Here is a 14,044-nt window from a genome sequence, read left to right as displayed (position 1 = left end):
ACAATGTTTAAAAAAAACACATAAAAGAAATGGTACAAATAAATGATAGGCCCAAACAAGAATTACATCACAGGGGCCAGCCTGGTGGCGCAAGTGGTTAAGTGCATGCACTCCACTGCGACGGCCCAGGGTTCACCAGTTTGGATCCCGGGCGCGCACCAACACACTGCTTGGCAAGCCATGCTGTGGCGGCGTCCCATATAAAGTGGAGGAAGATGGGCACGGATGTTAGCCCAGGGCCAGTATTCCTCAGCAAAAAAAAAAAAAGAGGAGGATTGGCAGATGTTAGCACAGGGCTGATCTCCTCACACACACACAAAAAAAGAATTACATCACAAGATTCACTTTCATTCTTTTGTAGGGAGGTTAATTATGTTTTATTAAGATGAGAACTTTTTTAGTATGAAATGTACATTTTCACTGTGCTTTAGCATACATAAATAAACATACCTGTTCAGACTTAAGTACACTGAGTTCCTGCTGAAGTTTATCATTTTCACTTGGTTCAACTGTCCCAGGCAATGATTCATTTGTCACTGATGGCAAGTGATTCAAAACCAACTGTTCTTGCTTGCTTTCTTTTCCAACAGTCATATTTTCAAAAGAAATTTTATCTTCCTTCATTATTTTTGATTCTTCACCAAAACTTTTATTTATTTTAGAAATTCCAGAATCTCTGCTTGTCGTTGTCACAACTCCATCTCTTAAAGAGCTTAACTCAACATCACAGACATTAACATTTTCTGTCCTATTATGGTTAATTATGATTTCTAGTTCCCTACATCGCAATAAGACTTGCTCCTTCTCTTGCTTTAAAGATTTAACTTCTTCACTTAGAAAACTAATCTCACTATGTTTCTGTTTTAATTGTTCAGAAAGATCAGACAGTCTCTCTGACAGTTCTAATTTTTCTCGCTTGGTTACTTCGAGTTTTTCCATAAGTTCGGTTGTATCTTTCTCAACAACCTCACCAATTTCCAATGGTTCTGCTATAAAAGTTTTGTCATCATCAAAGACTGACCTTTTCACTTTTACTATAGTTGGATTTATTCTTTGCAAATGATGAAGCTCTTCACTAAGTGCTTCAAGCTTACTTTTATACTCTATTTCTTGTTTATTTTTACTGTCTTCTAAATCAGTTTTTACCTTGAGAAGGCAAGAATAATCCTCCTGTAATTCTTGATAGTTAACTTCAAAATTTTTTTCAGCAAATGAAAAAGTGTTCCTTTGCTTTTCAATCTCTTCAGTTAGCTGAATACATTGTTTTTTGAGGTCCTCATTTTCCTCCGTAAGTATTTCTATTTCTTTTTGCCAGCTACAGTCTTTGGATTTGGACTTAATGGAGTCTATGAAAATTAATCCTTCTTCTGGGTTAACAGGAGTATATATTTTCAACATGTCTTCAAGGGCTTTCTTTTCATCTTTAAGAATGCTATTCTCTGCTTCAAGTTGTGCAAATTTTTCTTGAAGATCATCCTCTTTTTCCTTCATTTGTTTCTCCAATAATTCAGTTTTAAGTTGTAATTCTTGAACTTCTTGTTCAAGTGTACCCTTTTCCTTTTCTTCTTGTCTGAGTATTTCAATTTCTTTTTGAAGTTCACTGATTTGAAGAGTCATTTCCTCTGATTTTGAATTCACAAGGGACTGCTGTAAATCTTTTAGCTTTGAAATTTCCAAAATTAATTGATTCTGCTTAGTTATCAAATTGTCTTTTTCAAACTGTATAGTTTCTATCTTTTGACTCATTTCATTCCGTAAGCCATCTATCTGCTGTTTATAGTGAATACCTAAGTTATCTTTAAGTTTTTCAACATTGATTCGATGTTCAATTTCTAAATCTGCCTTCAGTTTGGAAAGTTCTTCTTCATGACTAAACAGAAGCTGTGTCCTCAGCCTCTCTAATTCAGCTTCTTGTGATTCAGCCATTCTGTCTAACACAGCATTCTTTTCTCTTTCTAACATTTCAAGTTTTATCTTATAATTTGTAACTTCTGCTTCATGTTTTAATTCTAGTTCCTTCCTGGATTCGGATGCAGAAACAATCTCAGCTTTCAAATCTTCAACTGTACTAAGGGACTTATATGCTTCATTGAGTTTACTTTCTTGTTCAGCTATTGTCTGTCTAGCTCTCTGAATTTGGTCCCTTGAAAAGCTCAATTCTTCAAAAAGGTCTTCAAGCTGTCTCTGTAGAGCAGACTTTTCTCCTGAAATTACTCCAAGTTCTTCCTTGAGTTTTTCCTTTTGAGAGTTAGTATCTTGCAATTTTATATTCAGTTCATTTATTGCCATATTCATTAACTTTATTTGATCTTCACTGACTGTAATATTTGGATATGATCTTAAAGCATTCTCCATTTCTCCCTTATGTCGTGTTTTAAGTTCATCTACCTGTGACAGGTGTTGTTTTATTAGCTCTTGTTTCATCTGCACTATCTGCTGCCCATACATCTCATCCAGCTCTGCCCGGAGTTGTTCTAACTTCCTTTGTGTTTCTTGTTCCATTCTTTGTAGGATATCAGTTTCAAATTGGCTGTCTTTATGATTTTTCTTCTGAAGTTCTTCAACTGTCCCCATTAATTGTTTTATTTCCTCAGAACACTGTCTTTCTTTTTGCTTGGAATTAGTCAGCTCTAATTTCATATTTTTTATCTCTTGGTTCTTTTGTAAAACATGTTCTTGCAATTCTTCTAGTAATTTATCAGCAGCTGTTACTTTATCCTTTAGCTCAAGCGTTCTCTTTTCTTCTTCAGTTATTTTTGTATTTAATTTTTCAATGATCGCCTCCTTTTCCTGTATTTCTTTATTTGAGCTTTCCACCTTTTTGTCTTGTTCCTTTAGAAAGAAAAAATGAAAATGGTATTTTTAGTTCTTGGCAACTTAATATTGCTTAACCCCACTGCCAAAAGATTGACGGAAGTCTGCTTTTTTATATAATTCCATAAAAAGTAAAGCCAGCCCTGGTAGTCTAGTGGTTAAGACTCAGTGCTCTCACTACCACAGCCCAGGTTCGTTTCCTGGTCAGGGAACCATACCACTCATCTGCCAGTTGTCATACTGTGGCAGCTGCATGTTGCTGTGATGCTGCAAACTGTGTCACTGGTATTTGTAATACCAGCAGAGTCACCCATGGTAGAAACGTTTCAGCAGAGCTTCCAAACTAAACAGTCCAGGAAGAAGGACCTGGCCACTCACTTCCAAAAAAACTGGCCATGAAAACCCTACGAATAGCAGCAGAGCACTGCAAAAGGGCCAGGTAGGGTTTCACTCTGCTGTACACAGGGTCGCTAGGAGTTGGCATCGACTCAATGGCACCAACAACAACAACAAATAAAAAGATAACTGCTGGGCCTGCCTCTCAATTTTTCCCAAGTCAATGAGACATAGGACTTGTGAACCCAACACTACTTGTGAGCAAATACTACAGTAGTATTGGCCTTCTTGAGAAGAAGAAATTTTTCTTACATTGCTATGATTAAAAATTTTAATTTAAAAATTGTCAGATTAAAATGTGTCTAAACCATTATATTTTTATCTTTCTTATTAACTGATCAACATTCTAAGTCATTAGTATTTTCTATAGCTAGTTAGAGTACTATGTACTTTATACTTCCAGAAGTTGTTCTAAAAATAAATCAAGGTTCCTCCCATGTATTCTAGTGACTTGAAGGTGTTTGATGAGCAAGTGCTATGAAAAGAGTAAAACAATAACAAAAACAGGTTCCTATAGATCTGCCTTAACTTCATTCCTCGGGCTAAGTGAATGAGAAATTTAGGGATATGCAACGCTTAAGTGATTGAACCTCAAGTGACATCCAAGACAACTATACCATTTATGGCGTATCAACTTGGTCCTAGACTTTTGGTTTAAACAGAAATTTGAAAGCAGGACAGATACTTTTTCTCAGTTCTGATTTGGGGCTCTATTTTGGAATTGTAGAGAAGCCTAAACTCAGAACACATGCCAAGGCATATCTGTAATCACATTCATTCACAGAAGTGTTACAGTATAAGAGAGTCAAGTAGAAGTTGCCCAAATAGTTAAGGGCTGTAATCCCAAGGACAAAGAAAAGTTAAAATCCACAGAATGAGGGCCAGCCCCGTGGCTTAGCGGTTAAGTGCATGCGCTGCACCACTGGCAGCCCAGGGTTTGGATCCCGGGCGCGCACCGACACATCGCTTCTCCGGCCATGCTGAGGTGGCGTCCCACATACAGCAACTAGAAGGATGTGCAACTATGACATACAACTATCTACTGGGGGTTTGGGGAAAAAAAGGAGGAGGACTGGCAATAGATGTTAGCTCAGAGCTGGTCTTCCTCAGCAAAAAGAGGAGGATTAGCATGGATGTTAGCTCAGGGCTGATCTTCCTCACACAAAAACAAAAACAAAAACAAAAACCACAGAATGGAACAGAATATAAGTAGGTAAGTAAAATCACCTTCAGGAGACAGTAGTCTCTGGCCAAGAGGACCTAAACGCACCTTGAATGAATGTATTAATGTATCTAAAGAAAGAATGTCAAATCCTAGAAAAAGAAAAGCCTCAGAGGGAAGTGTTGGCAGTGCCCACTCAAGTACAGTCCAGCGAAGAGAATCAAGGTGCCATGACACTTGGAGAATTCTGATCCCTCTAGGAAAACCATACCTAATGTATAAAGCAATGTAGAGGGTTGTGGCAATCAGAATTTAAGAATTTCAGTCTATAGGTGTGACCATTTCTATTGTGAGATGGATATATCAGGTTACCACAGCCTAATGCTACTGAACATTGATTCCTCTAACATCCCTTGATCTCATGCTCACTAAACAACTTTCTATCATTATTGTTTGGCTTTTCAAATTTATCTGCCCATGGAAAGAAAGTAAAATCCAACGAATTTGAAGTATACAGGTCCCTGTGATAATTATTTCTCGTAAATTAATAATCTTATATTGAAGGTTTAAACATTAGCCTCTTGAACTTGGAAAATCTGAGTTCACCTCTGAGATAGCCCAAGTCTCAGCTGAGAGAAAATAAAAACTAAATCAGACTGTTGACCCTATAAATCAAAGGCCAGATTCTTTGACATAAATTAACCAAGGTAATGAATGCTATTCTGTGTAGCCTCTTGAGCAAAATCCTGTCAGCTTTTGTCTTGGTATCCACACCCCATCCAATGTTACCATAAGTTATTATCAAGTGTTGAGTCCTCTTACTTTAATTTCTGCACTACAATATGACATTTAAATCAATTTAATCTCTTTAAATCTCGTTTTCACCTGTAAAACAAAGATAATATTATTTCCTCTATCTCAAAGTTAAAATAAATATATTAAGGTATTTTATTCTCACTGCACTACATACAAATATATTTATATACTAGTAAAAAATCTTGAAGGCATGTGAAACCTATAAGAAAGTAAAATCAGTTCATGGTGGTCAATTTCAGCTAAATTATTAAATAACTAGTCTTGAAAATGTTAATGTGGTTATAAGATCTGTAACATTTCTATTTCCTGATTTTCTATGGGGGGAAAATCCCTCAAAAAACAGCATCAATTTAGAATTGCCCAACACCTGATATAATTGCAAACGAACAACAATAATTCTTCGTTCAACTTCATTAAACAAGACAAATTCATGGTTCATTTTTCTTACTACCATTTATTTCAAAGTATAGGGTTTTAAACCACTTATTTTGTGTTGCAAAAAAACACAGCCCTGTGGTTGAGGATACAATCTCTCTATTTTTTGGAAACAGACCTGAGAGAGTGGGGAATAATATACTCCCTGCCTGTGACCACTGCGCCATGGGAAGTTCAGAAGACTAGGACAATGAGAATGAGCCTGGAACTGTCAAGCAGTTGTCTAGCGGCTAAGACAGTTTCAACTATCACCCTAATGCCCTAGTCCCTCAGCTTCTCTGATGGAATTACTACTCAGGGGGATTCATTCAAAGAAAAAAAAAGGAGAAATTAAAAGATACATATAATGAAAAAGAGACTGATAATAAAAGTAGTCTTACTAACATTCAAATAAATAAAGGTTATTCTTCTTATGAAAATGAATTATTTGAATTTCAAATAATCTCAAATTACACTGCCTACTGAATATAGTAAATATAATAAAATCCAGTTTCCAGGCTCTTCTAACCTAGGCCTAGACTATCTTTTTACTCTTTCTTCCTGGAAAGACTCACTTTCAAAGACTACTGTTTTCTAGTTAAACTATTTTTTGCTCCCTATATACATTTTCAACACGTTTTAGCCTGAGTCTTTATGCACACTCCACCCTCAGTCTAAAATGTCCTCCCTATCTCTACCAGTTCAGATTCATAATTTATTCACTTATTTACCAAAAAAGTATTGAGTAGCTGTTATGTGCCACACATTATGACAACTGCTGAGGAAACAAAACACAATTAAAGAGGAATTGTTCCAACTTAACACACCTACCTCAAATATCACCTTCAGCCTAAGGCCTACCCTGAATCACTTCCCTTATGAAGCCAGACCTACTCAAAACTTTCAAAACACTTTTTACTACATTTATCCCTGCTTTGTGGTGTCTTGTGCATGTGCCCTACTAAACCATGAGTTCCAGTGAAGAAAAAGGCACATTTTAAGTGTCACTACCTCTTGCAAGGGCCTGGTACAAAATAGGTGTTCTGTAATCATCTGTGTAATGATTTTTAAATTACCTGAGTTGTAAAGCATGTCCATTTCATAATTTCAATATCTTAAATTTGTACATTTCCTATTTTCCTAAGAGACAGTCTTTAGAGTTGAAATCTGGGTCTACCACCAACTTATTACCTGTATAGTTGGCTAATTTACTTCATCTTGCTTTGCCTTGGTGTCCTCATCTGTAAAATGGGGGTGATAATGATAATGATAACCTCATAAGGTTGTTGTGATGATTCAACGAGTTAGTATGTGTAACATGCTTTGAATATTGCCTGGTATCAAGTAAAAAAAAAAAAGCCAGCTGATATTTTTATTATTATCCAAACAATATTCTTGTCTTGGTAATTTCTCAACCTCTTGCAGAAGAACTTTCTAGGTTTATAAAAAGTACTGTATTATATGTACAGTCTGTCCTCATTATTCACCGATTCTGTATTTGTGAATTCACCCACTTACTAAAATTTATTTGTAACCCCCAAATCAATACTCATAGTCACCTTAGAAGTGTACAGACTGATAAAAAATTTGAGTTGCTGGACACACACATTTCCAGCTGACGTCAAACAAGACAACCACACCCTGCCTTCTTGTTGCACTTCTCGTGTGAAGAAGATGGATGCAAAGGAGGAGGATGGAGAGGGTAGGGGGCAGTGCAGTGCAAGAAATTCTGGCTCTGGGCCAGCTGGATGGGGTTTAAATTCCAACTGTGGCAACTGTTAGGGCAGCCTCAAGCAAGTCACTTAACATTTCTGAACCTCATTTTCTCTTTGGAAAAATAAACAAAATATAATCTACTAAAATGAGCTGTTTTTAGAATCTAAGATTATAATCTATGTGAGATATGTATATGTGTGTAGGTATGCACGCGTGTATATATGTATTACATATCCCTTAGGACACTTATTTGCCAAATAAGTGTTCCAGGCAACTTTATAAAACTTAACTACCATAAATAAAAAGAATCAACTGTATTTTTTTCTATTTAAAATCCATAAAATCTCATCTTGTTGTGAAAATATTTTCAGAATTTTATAACCATGGCTAAAATGAGTAGAAATACCTTTAGATGAAAAGAAAAAAAGGATAAAAATTGTGGTTATAAATTTAGATTCTTTTGAGAACTCAGTTTAACATAGGCTGATCACTTTCAAGGAACTCAGTAATAGGTATTATCTTGAAAACTATTATTGTGCGACTCCCAATTGCTTTTGAAATAAATTATTTTACATACTTAAAGAGTTTTGCTTAATTCTGAAATTTTGTGATTCATGTGCATAATAAAAAGATAAACACTTGCATAAAAAACTTTAAAGTTAATTGTAAAGCTGCTTGCTGCACATTGGCTGACTTCCTTAAAATAAACATACCATTTCATATGTTTTAATTTTCTCTTGTAAGAAACTAATTTGCATTTTGAAGTCTTCTTTCTTTTTTTGATAATCTTCTAAGAGATGGTCTTGTTCCTCCAGCTGTTGCTGATGAGTGAGGATCTGCTGTTTGGCTTGTAGTAAATCTGCAGCTGTGTTACTGTGAGTGCTGTTTCTCAGAGTTTCACTAGCCTGTAACTTGAAAATAGAAAGAAATCCCACAGTATTAAATTCTGACGTGACTGCAGTAAGGAACAGACATCTTTTGAGGTATTACTCAGCCCACAATTGCTCTCTGGAACTGTGCTGGATTCACAGGCTTGAGATCTCAGCCAACATGTTGCCATGGCTGATCAGACGAATATGAGCACACTATCCAAAAGGAACCAATAAGATTCTTTCCCATGATAAAGCAGGAAAAGTAGTCTAGTGAGAAGTGAGACTGAGACAGACACCCACAAAGAAATGGGGCCTGAAAGACAGTACTTCCTAAATTCTCGATGACTTTCTAGATTCTGGTTCCAATTCCTTTCAGAGGCCTGGTTATATTTCTGCCTCAAATTCTGTAAGATACCAGTATCCTTACATTAAATTCCTCCCTTTTGCTTAAACTATCTCAAATTATTTTCTGTTACTTGACATCAGAAACCTTGATTAATCCCATTAGACTCCTACGGCTCTAATTAAAGGTAAGTGGAATATATTTAGTCTAGTTACCACTTTAGAATCTAACTAAAATAAAATCATACCAAGGTTGGCAAAGCTAGGATGTGATTACAAGTTAATTTCTGCAAAAATCCACCCAATCAGACTTATAAGGTTTTGTAGGATTTCAAAATATAGATAAGGAAGAAGTACAAAGAAAATAATTAGCAAGAAACCACTCAAGAAGTATGAATTAAATTCTTGGTTAACAATAGCAATAGGTATTTACTAGTGTTTTCATGATATAGAATAAGCAAATGGCTTTTAAACAAATTTATATTTGTTTTGTAAAGTATGAAAATTTTTTAAAAACTCATTACTAAATATCTAATAAATTTTGTTCTATTAGCAATACTTACATGTTGGAATTGAATCTGTAACTTTTGACTTTGTTCTGTCAACTCTAAAAATTCTCTCATTGTCTCATCCTTTTCTCTTCTTGCTTGTTGTAAATTAGCAGTGAGCTGGGTTATGATGCCATCTCTTTGTTTAATGGCAGCTTCAAATTCTTGTAACTAAAAGACATCAGCAAAAATAATAAGTGCTAGACTTACTTTTTATAACAAAATTGAATATTATTACAGGTAGCTGTTCTTCAAAAGCATGATATTCAAAATGCATTGGCAGAATTATTTCAATTTGTAAGCAATCTTTCCCATATTCGAAAGCTATTACCTTGCAGGAATTAGTTTTCCTTCCAAATCATTTTTTGTTGTTGTTGTTGAGGAAGATTGGCCCTGAGCTAACATCTGTTGTCAATCTTCCTCTTTTTGCTTGAGGAAAATTGTCCCTGAGCTAACATCTGTGCCAGTTTTACTCTATTTTGTATGTGGGATGCCACCACAGCATGGCTTGATGAGTGGTGTGTAGGTCCACACTCGGGATCCAAACCTGCCAACCCCAGGCTGCCGAAGCAGAGTCCACAAACTTAACCACTATGTCACTGGGCCGGCCCCAACCAATCAATTTTTTAAAAAATTATCTAACTAAGGAACAAAATACATTAGGTCTGACTTATCCACAAAGCTATTTCTAGAAGAACAAGTGCCTTTATATTTAGGGATGCCCCAATCTGTTCATAGGCATCACCATCATAGACATGTTCAAGCCTCACTTGTTCCTGGATAGGATGAAACTGAAATGTAGTCTGTCATCCTCATCAATGTCCTATTTCACCTTGTTTTCATAACTGACTGCACAAACAACAAATGTCATTTTAACCACAAGAGGTTACTTACTAGGACTCGCTGACATTTTTAATGAGTTTAAGTCATAACATTTTGATGTAGTTTGCACTATAATTTTCTCTCAGGCTGATTACAAAATCATCTATCCTACTGAAGTGATTTAGGCCTTAGCTACCTCATAACGTTAAACAAAAGAGTCGACATAAGCCCTATTAATGGAATCCCTGTTTTAAGTGAGGTTGTTCACAATATGTATAAGGACAAATACTACAAGATGACTTTAAGTTACCATTTAAAAAACTATTTTTAAAGAATGTACATATATTATCACTCAAATTTCCTATTTTTGTAACAAACCAAAAGCCACATAAGGTAAACATACCTGCTGCAGTCCTTCAGTCCCATAGGTGGCCCTCATTTCTTCTAGTTCTCTGTTTAGCTCTTCAATCTCATGCTGTTTCCCAGCCAATTCATTCTCCATCTCCACATGGGTCTGACTGAACTGTGCTCCATGTTCAGAAGAATCATCATCAACACCAAATTCTTCTTCCTAAATCAATCCCAGATTTTTAATAATTCGGTACTAGCAACATTCCTCACGAAGAGGGATTCAAAAATTGAATTCCATAGCAAAGTCCACTTTAAAACATCACTCATCACCTGGGAGTTTACTAGTATGGCAACCTACTTTGTTATTAATGCGATATATACCTCAAGAGCAAAAACAAGATATCTGCAAATTCTGAAACAACTGAGTTTTATAACAGAAGGTGGATAATTTTGTTTTGTTATACATTAAACGTATTTAGAAATCAAACATAGAAAGAAGTACATGCAGGAAAAAGCTCTGTTAGTAAGCCAGATGGTTTTAAATAGTATAAAACATTAGTATCATGAGTAGTTTTAAATACTGTACCCTTAACAAATCTGTAGGCTTTTCTGTTCTCATCACAAAACTGCAACCATTTACCTGTATAAAAACAATTTCCTGATATATTACGATTTTATACAGAATTTTATTTAAAGCTAACAATTATATTTCTGCTAAGTGTATTCATGCATCTTTTATGCCTAGGGAAAATGCCTCATTGGCAAAAATAGATATGGTGATTAAATTTTAGTATCTGAAAGACATTATGACCATTTCAAATGCCAATGATTCCTCAAACATTTGAGTGTTTACAATGCAAAAGACACTGTACTATACATATTTATTTAAATGCATTAAAGTTCTAAGTGCAGTTTCTACTTTGTCTTCAGAAGGATAACTAAAACCTCAAGTTACTAGATCCCCTTCTACAAAACACTGCCTTAAATCATTCAAATAATCTTTTTTTTATTAAGCCTTATTCATTTTAAAGTAAAACTGTTCACTGGTGCAAATTCATTGAAGGTTGGTAACCAGGTCAAGAGTAGGAGGAGATGAAGAGGTGAGGAACGCTCCGCAAGAACTTTCTCCTGGGGGTAAAACTATGATAGCCATGCCAACCCTGACCAATGTGAAGATTTTCCATAACATATTACTGCCTGTCTCTATCACAGACATTTTGTGGTAGGAGGAAGGATGATGACAGAATATGTCTCCAGGGTCAATCTGGTGGGAGATTAATTTCAGATCAATTAATCTACTTAACAATCCCCTCTTTCCCCCTCACAGTGCACAAATGAACTTCATTCCTGCTTCCATCTTAATTATTCACAATTCTATGTTAATAGAACCCAAGATAATGAAGGTTTTACTGTTTAAATACATAGGATAGAATATCCTACAATTAAGATTAGATCCATACGAACCGCAACATTTTAAAAAGTGAAGATTATAATTAAGAATTCTTTAGGGTTTGAATCCTTTGTTTTTTCCTAAGGATAATTTCTGAAAAACAAAGCTAAAGTAAAAAAAAAAAATTTCACCTTATGGCAACACAATATTGCAAGTTCTGAAACCTATCAGAAGACAGGAGTACTAAACTCTATTAAGATTATTAATACCAAGTCATCTGCAATGACTTTCAAATTAAATTCTTCTAAATTTCAATTAGTTTTTCTTGATTCTGAAATGAAGCAGTTTGATAAGCATCTACTAAAATTTTTACTTTAGAGTAACAGTGTAATGAAATGGATTTTATGAATATATTCAAATATTAAGCAATATATTCCTTTAAGTGGTGATGATATCACTATTATATAAATTAGTTATCTGTTTATAATAATTAATTGTATCTAACATATTATATAGCCAACATTCAACTTAATTTTTCTCTAAGTTAAGCAAATTTAACACTTGAACAACTCATATGTATTGGTTTCTTAAAATACTACAAAATACCACTACTTAAAATACTATTTTCAAAACTTAATTATATTTTCAAATATATATTCAATATATATATTTTCAAAACATTATCAATATTAATAAATTTTAAAAATTTAATACCATGTAAATAGGTAAAAAAAGATTATTCATCAGAACTAAACTAGAACTATATTCCAAAGTTAGAATAGAAATACTCAATAGAATATTAGGATCATTAATAGTTAGCAATAAATTATTCTATTTTTTAATATAGACAATTATTTTATTGATACCTAAAGGGTAGAGTATTTATCTCTTCTTCCTACATTAGCCTTCTAACACTGGGCAAACTATAATATGAAAGTAAATTCATAACTTGAAACGTGAAGATTAGATTATAATAGACTCCTTCAACTGAAAAAAAGTTCAACTTTTCTTAATGTCCTTTTTTACTGTGGCATTTGTCAAAGTTATTTAACCTTTAGGCTATACTAATATATTCTTTCTGAATTCACAGATTTACTCAAATTGTATAGACAACTTGAAGATTTGGGAAAGCACAAGTAAGGTACATTATGAATTTTAAGATGTTCTGTAGAAGTATCATCTCATAAAAATAATGCTATTCAGAAAAAATCAGAAGGAAGATCATTCTTATTTTATAACCATAAAATGGCCTTAACACAAAAAACTTTTCCTTTCAGTGGACATTAGCTGAAATACATTAAAAAAAACTCACTCTTTATGATTAATATCTTATCCTTATTATACTTAATTTTACAGTACATTTATTAAAAAATATTACTAACAAATGTTTTAATAAAAAATAAGAAGAATCTGATGGTTCATAAAAGTTCATGACAATTATAGGAGTTCAAAGTGCCTAGCTGACTCATAGAATTGAAGCCAAGTAACTAATAAGGTTAAGATCATTCATTCAAAGTTAAAGTTGAATATCAAACACCATGCTGTATACCTTCAACATATACAAGTTTTAATTGTCAATTATACCTCAATAAAGCTGAAGCAGGGAGAGAGAAGAAGAAAATGAAGTGAAATTAAAAAAAAAAAACAAAAAAAAAACCCAAGTCGAAGTTGAATGGCTAAGTTTATGTTACTTTATGGCTACAGGCTATGTCTCCAACCACAGCCAGTCATTTCACAAATGCGATGAATCATACAAGCAACTTAGTTAAGAAGTACTCGAATAATCAGATGAAATCTAATATGGAAGTGTATGCCCTAATAATCTCATCTTTCTATACATAGCAAAGTATATTTATTTACCTGTCTTGTCTCTATGTTGCCTCTGGAATTCTCAACTTTCTCCAAATAACTCTTCTCAAAGGGTATCGACAAAAATATTTCATGTGTATATGGCATTCTGGATATGAAATGTCCCTCATGGAGGACTGAACAGACTATGTATAATTTAAATTAATTTTCAAGAAGGGTATTTTTTAGTCTGATTTCTCTAAATATGTAATTGGATATATATTTATACAGAACAGATCCTAGGTAGGGCATAGAATAAAATTATCTGACTAATTCCTTCTAGGCCTGAATCCATTTTTCAATCCAATGAGCATACTGGCCACAGAAGTCAAGAACATTAAGCACACACCATATCTATATACATATAATTTCCAAACTGGAATTTCCAATATTATTACCATTTGAATTAAAAACCTGCAAATCATACTCTTTGGATGGCTTTAGCTTTCAAATCTATATTAATAAAAATTAAGTTTTACTGTCTTATCCCAATGTAAGAAAATGGCTACATAAAATTTTAACCAAATTTCCTAAGTATGTCTGAGATGGTCTG

General features: G+C 34.1%; 1 protein-coding gene across 15 annotated transcripts in view; it reads right to left on the bottom strand.

Moving 5' to 3' along the window:
* The window catches only part of AKAP9 (A-kinase anchoring protein 9), a 150,731-nt gene that overhangs the window by 105,547 nt on the left and 31,140 nt on the right, over positions 1–14,044 (bottom strand). For 14 of the 15 annotated variants that reach the window (XM_058525336.1, XM_058525346.1, XM_058525365.1 and 11 more), the window contains 5 exons: positions 10,840–10,893; positions 10,306–10,473; positions 9,096–9,251; positions 8,032–8,229; positions 451–2,832 (listed from right to left, as the gene is read on the bottom strand). In XM_058525336.1, coding sequence (XP_058381319.1) covers positions 451–2,832; positions 8,032–8,229; positions 9,096–9,251; positions 10,306–10,473; positions 10,840–10,893 — 2,958 coding nt within the window. The remainder of the gene's footprint in view (positions 1–450; positions 2,833–8,031; positions 8,230–9,095; positions 9,252–10,305; positions 10,474–10,839; positions 10,894–14,044) is intronic. The other variant, XM_058525368.1, reaches the window with a different exon arrangement.

Source organism: Diceros bicornis, chromosome 3 (genome assembly GCF_020826845.1).
Source record: "Diceros bicornis minor isolate mBicDic1 chromosome 3, mDicBic1.mat.cur, whole genome shotgun sequence".
NCBI classification, from domain to species: Eukaryota; Metazoa; Chordata; class Mammalia; order Perissodactyla; family Rhinocerotidae; genus Diceros; species Diceros bicornis.
Note: the sequence above shows the minus strand (reverse complement) of the source record. Positions and strands in the feature narration are given on the sequence as shown.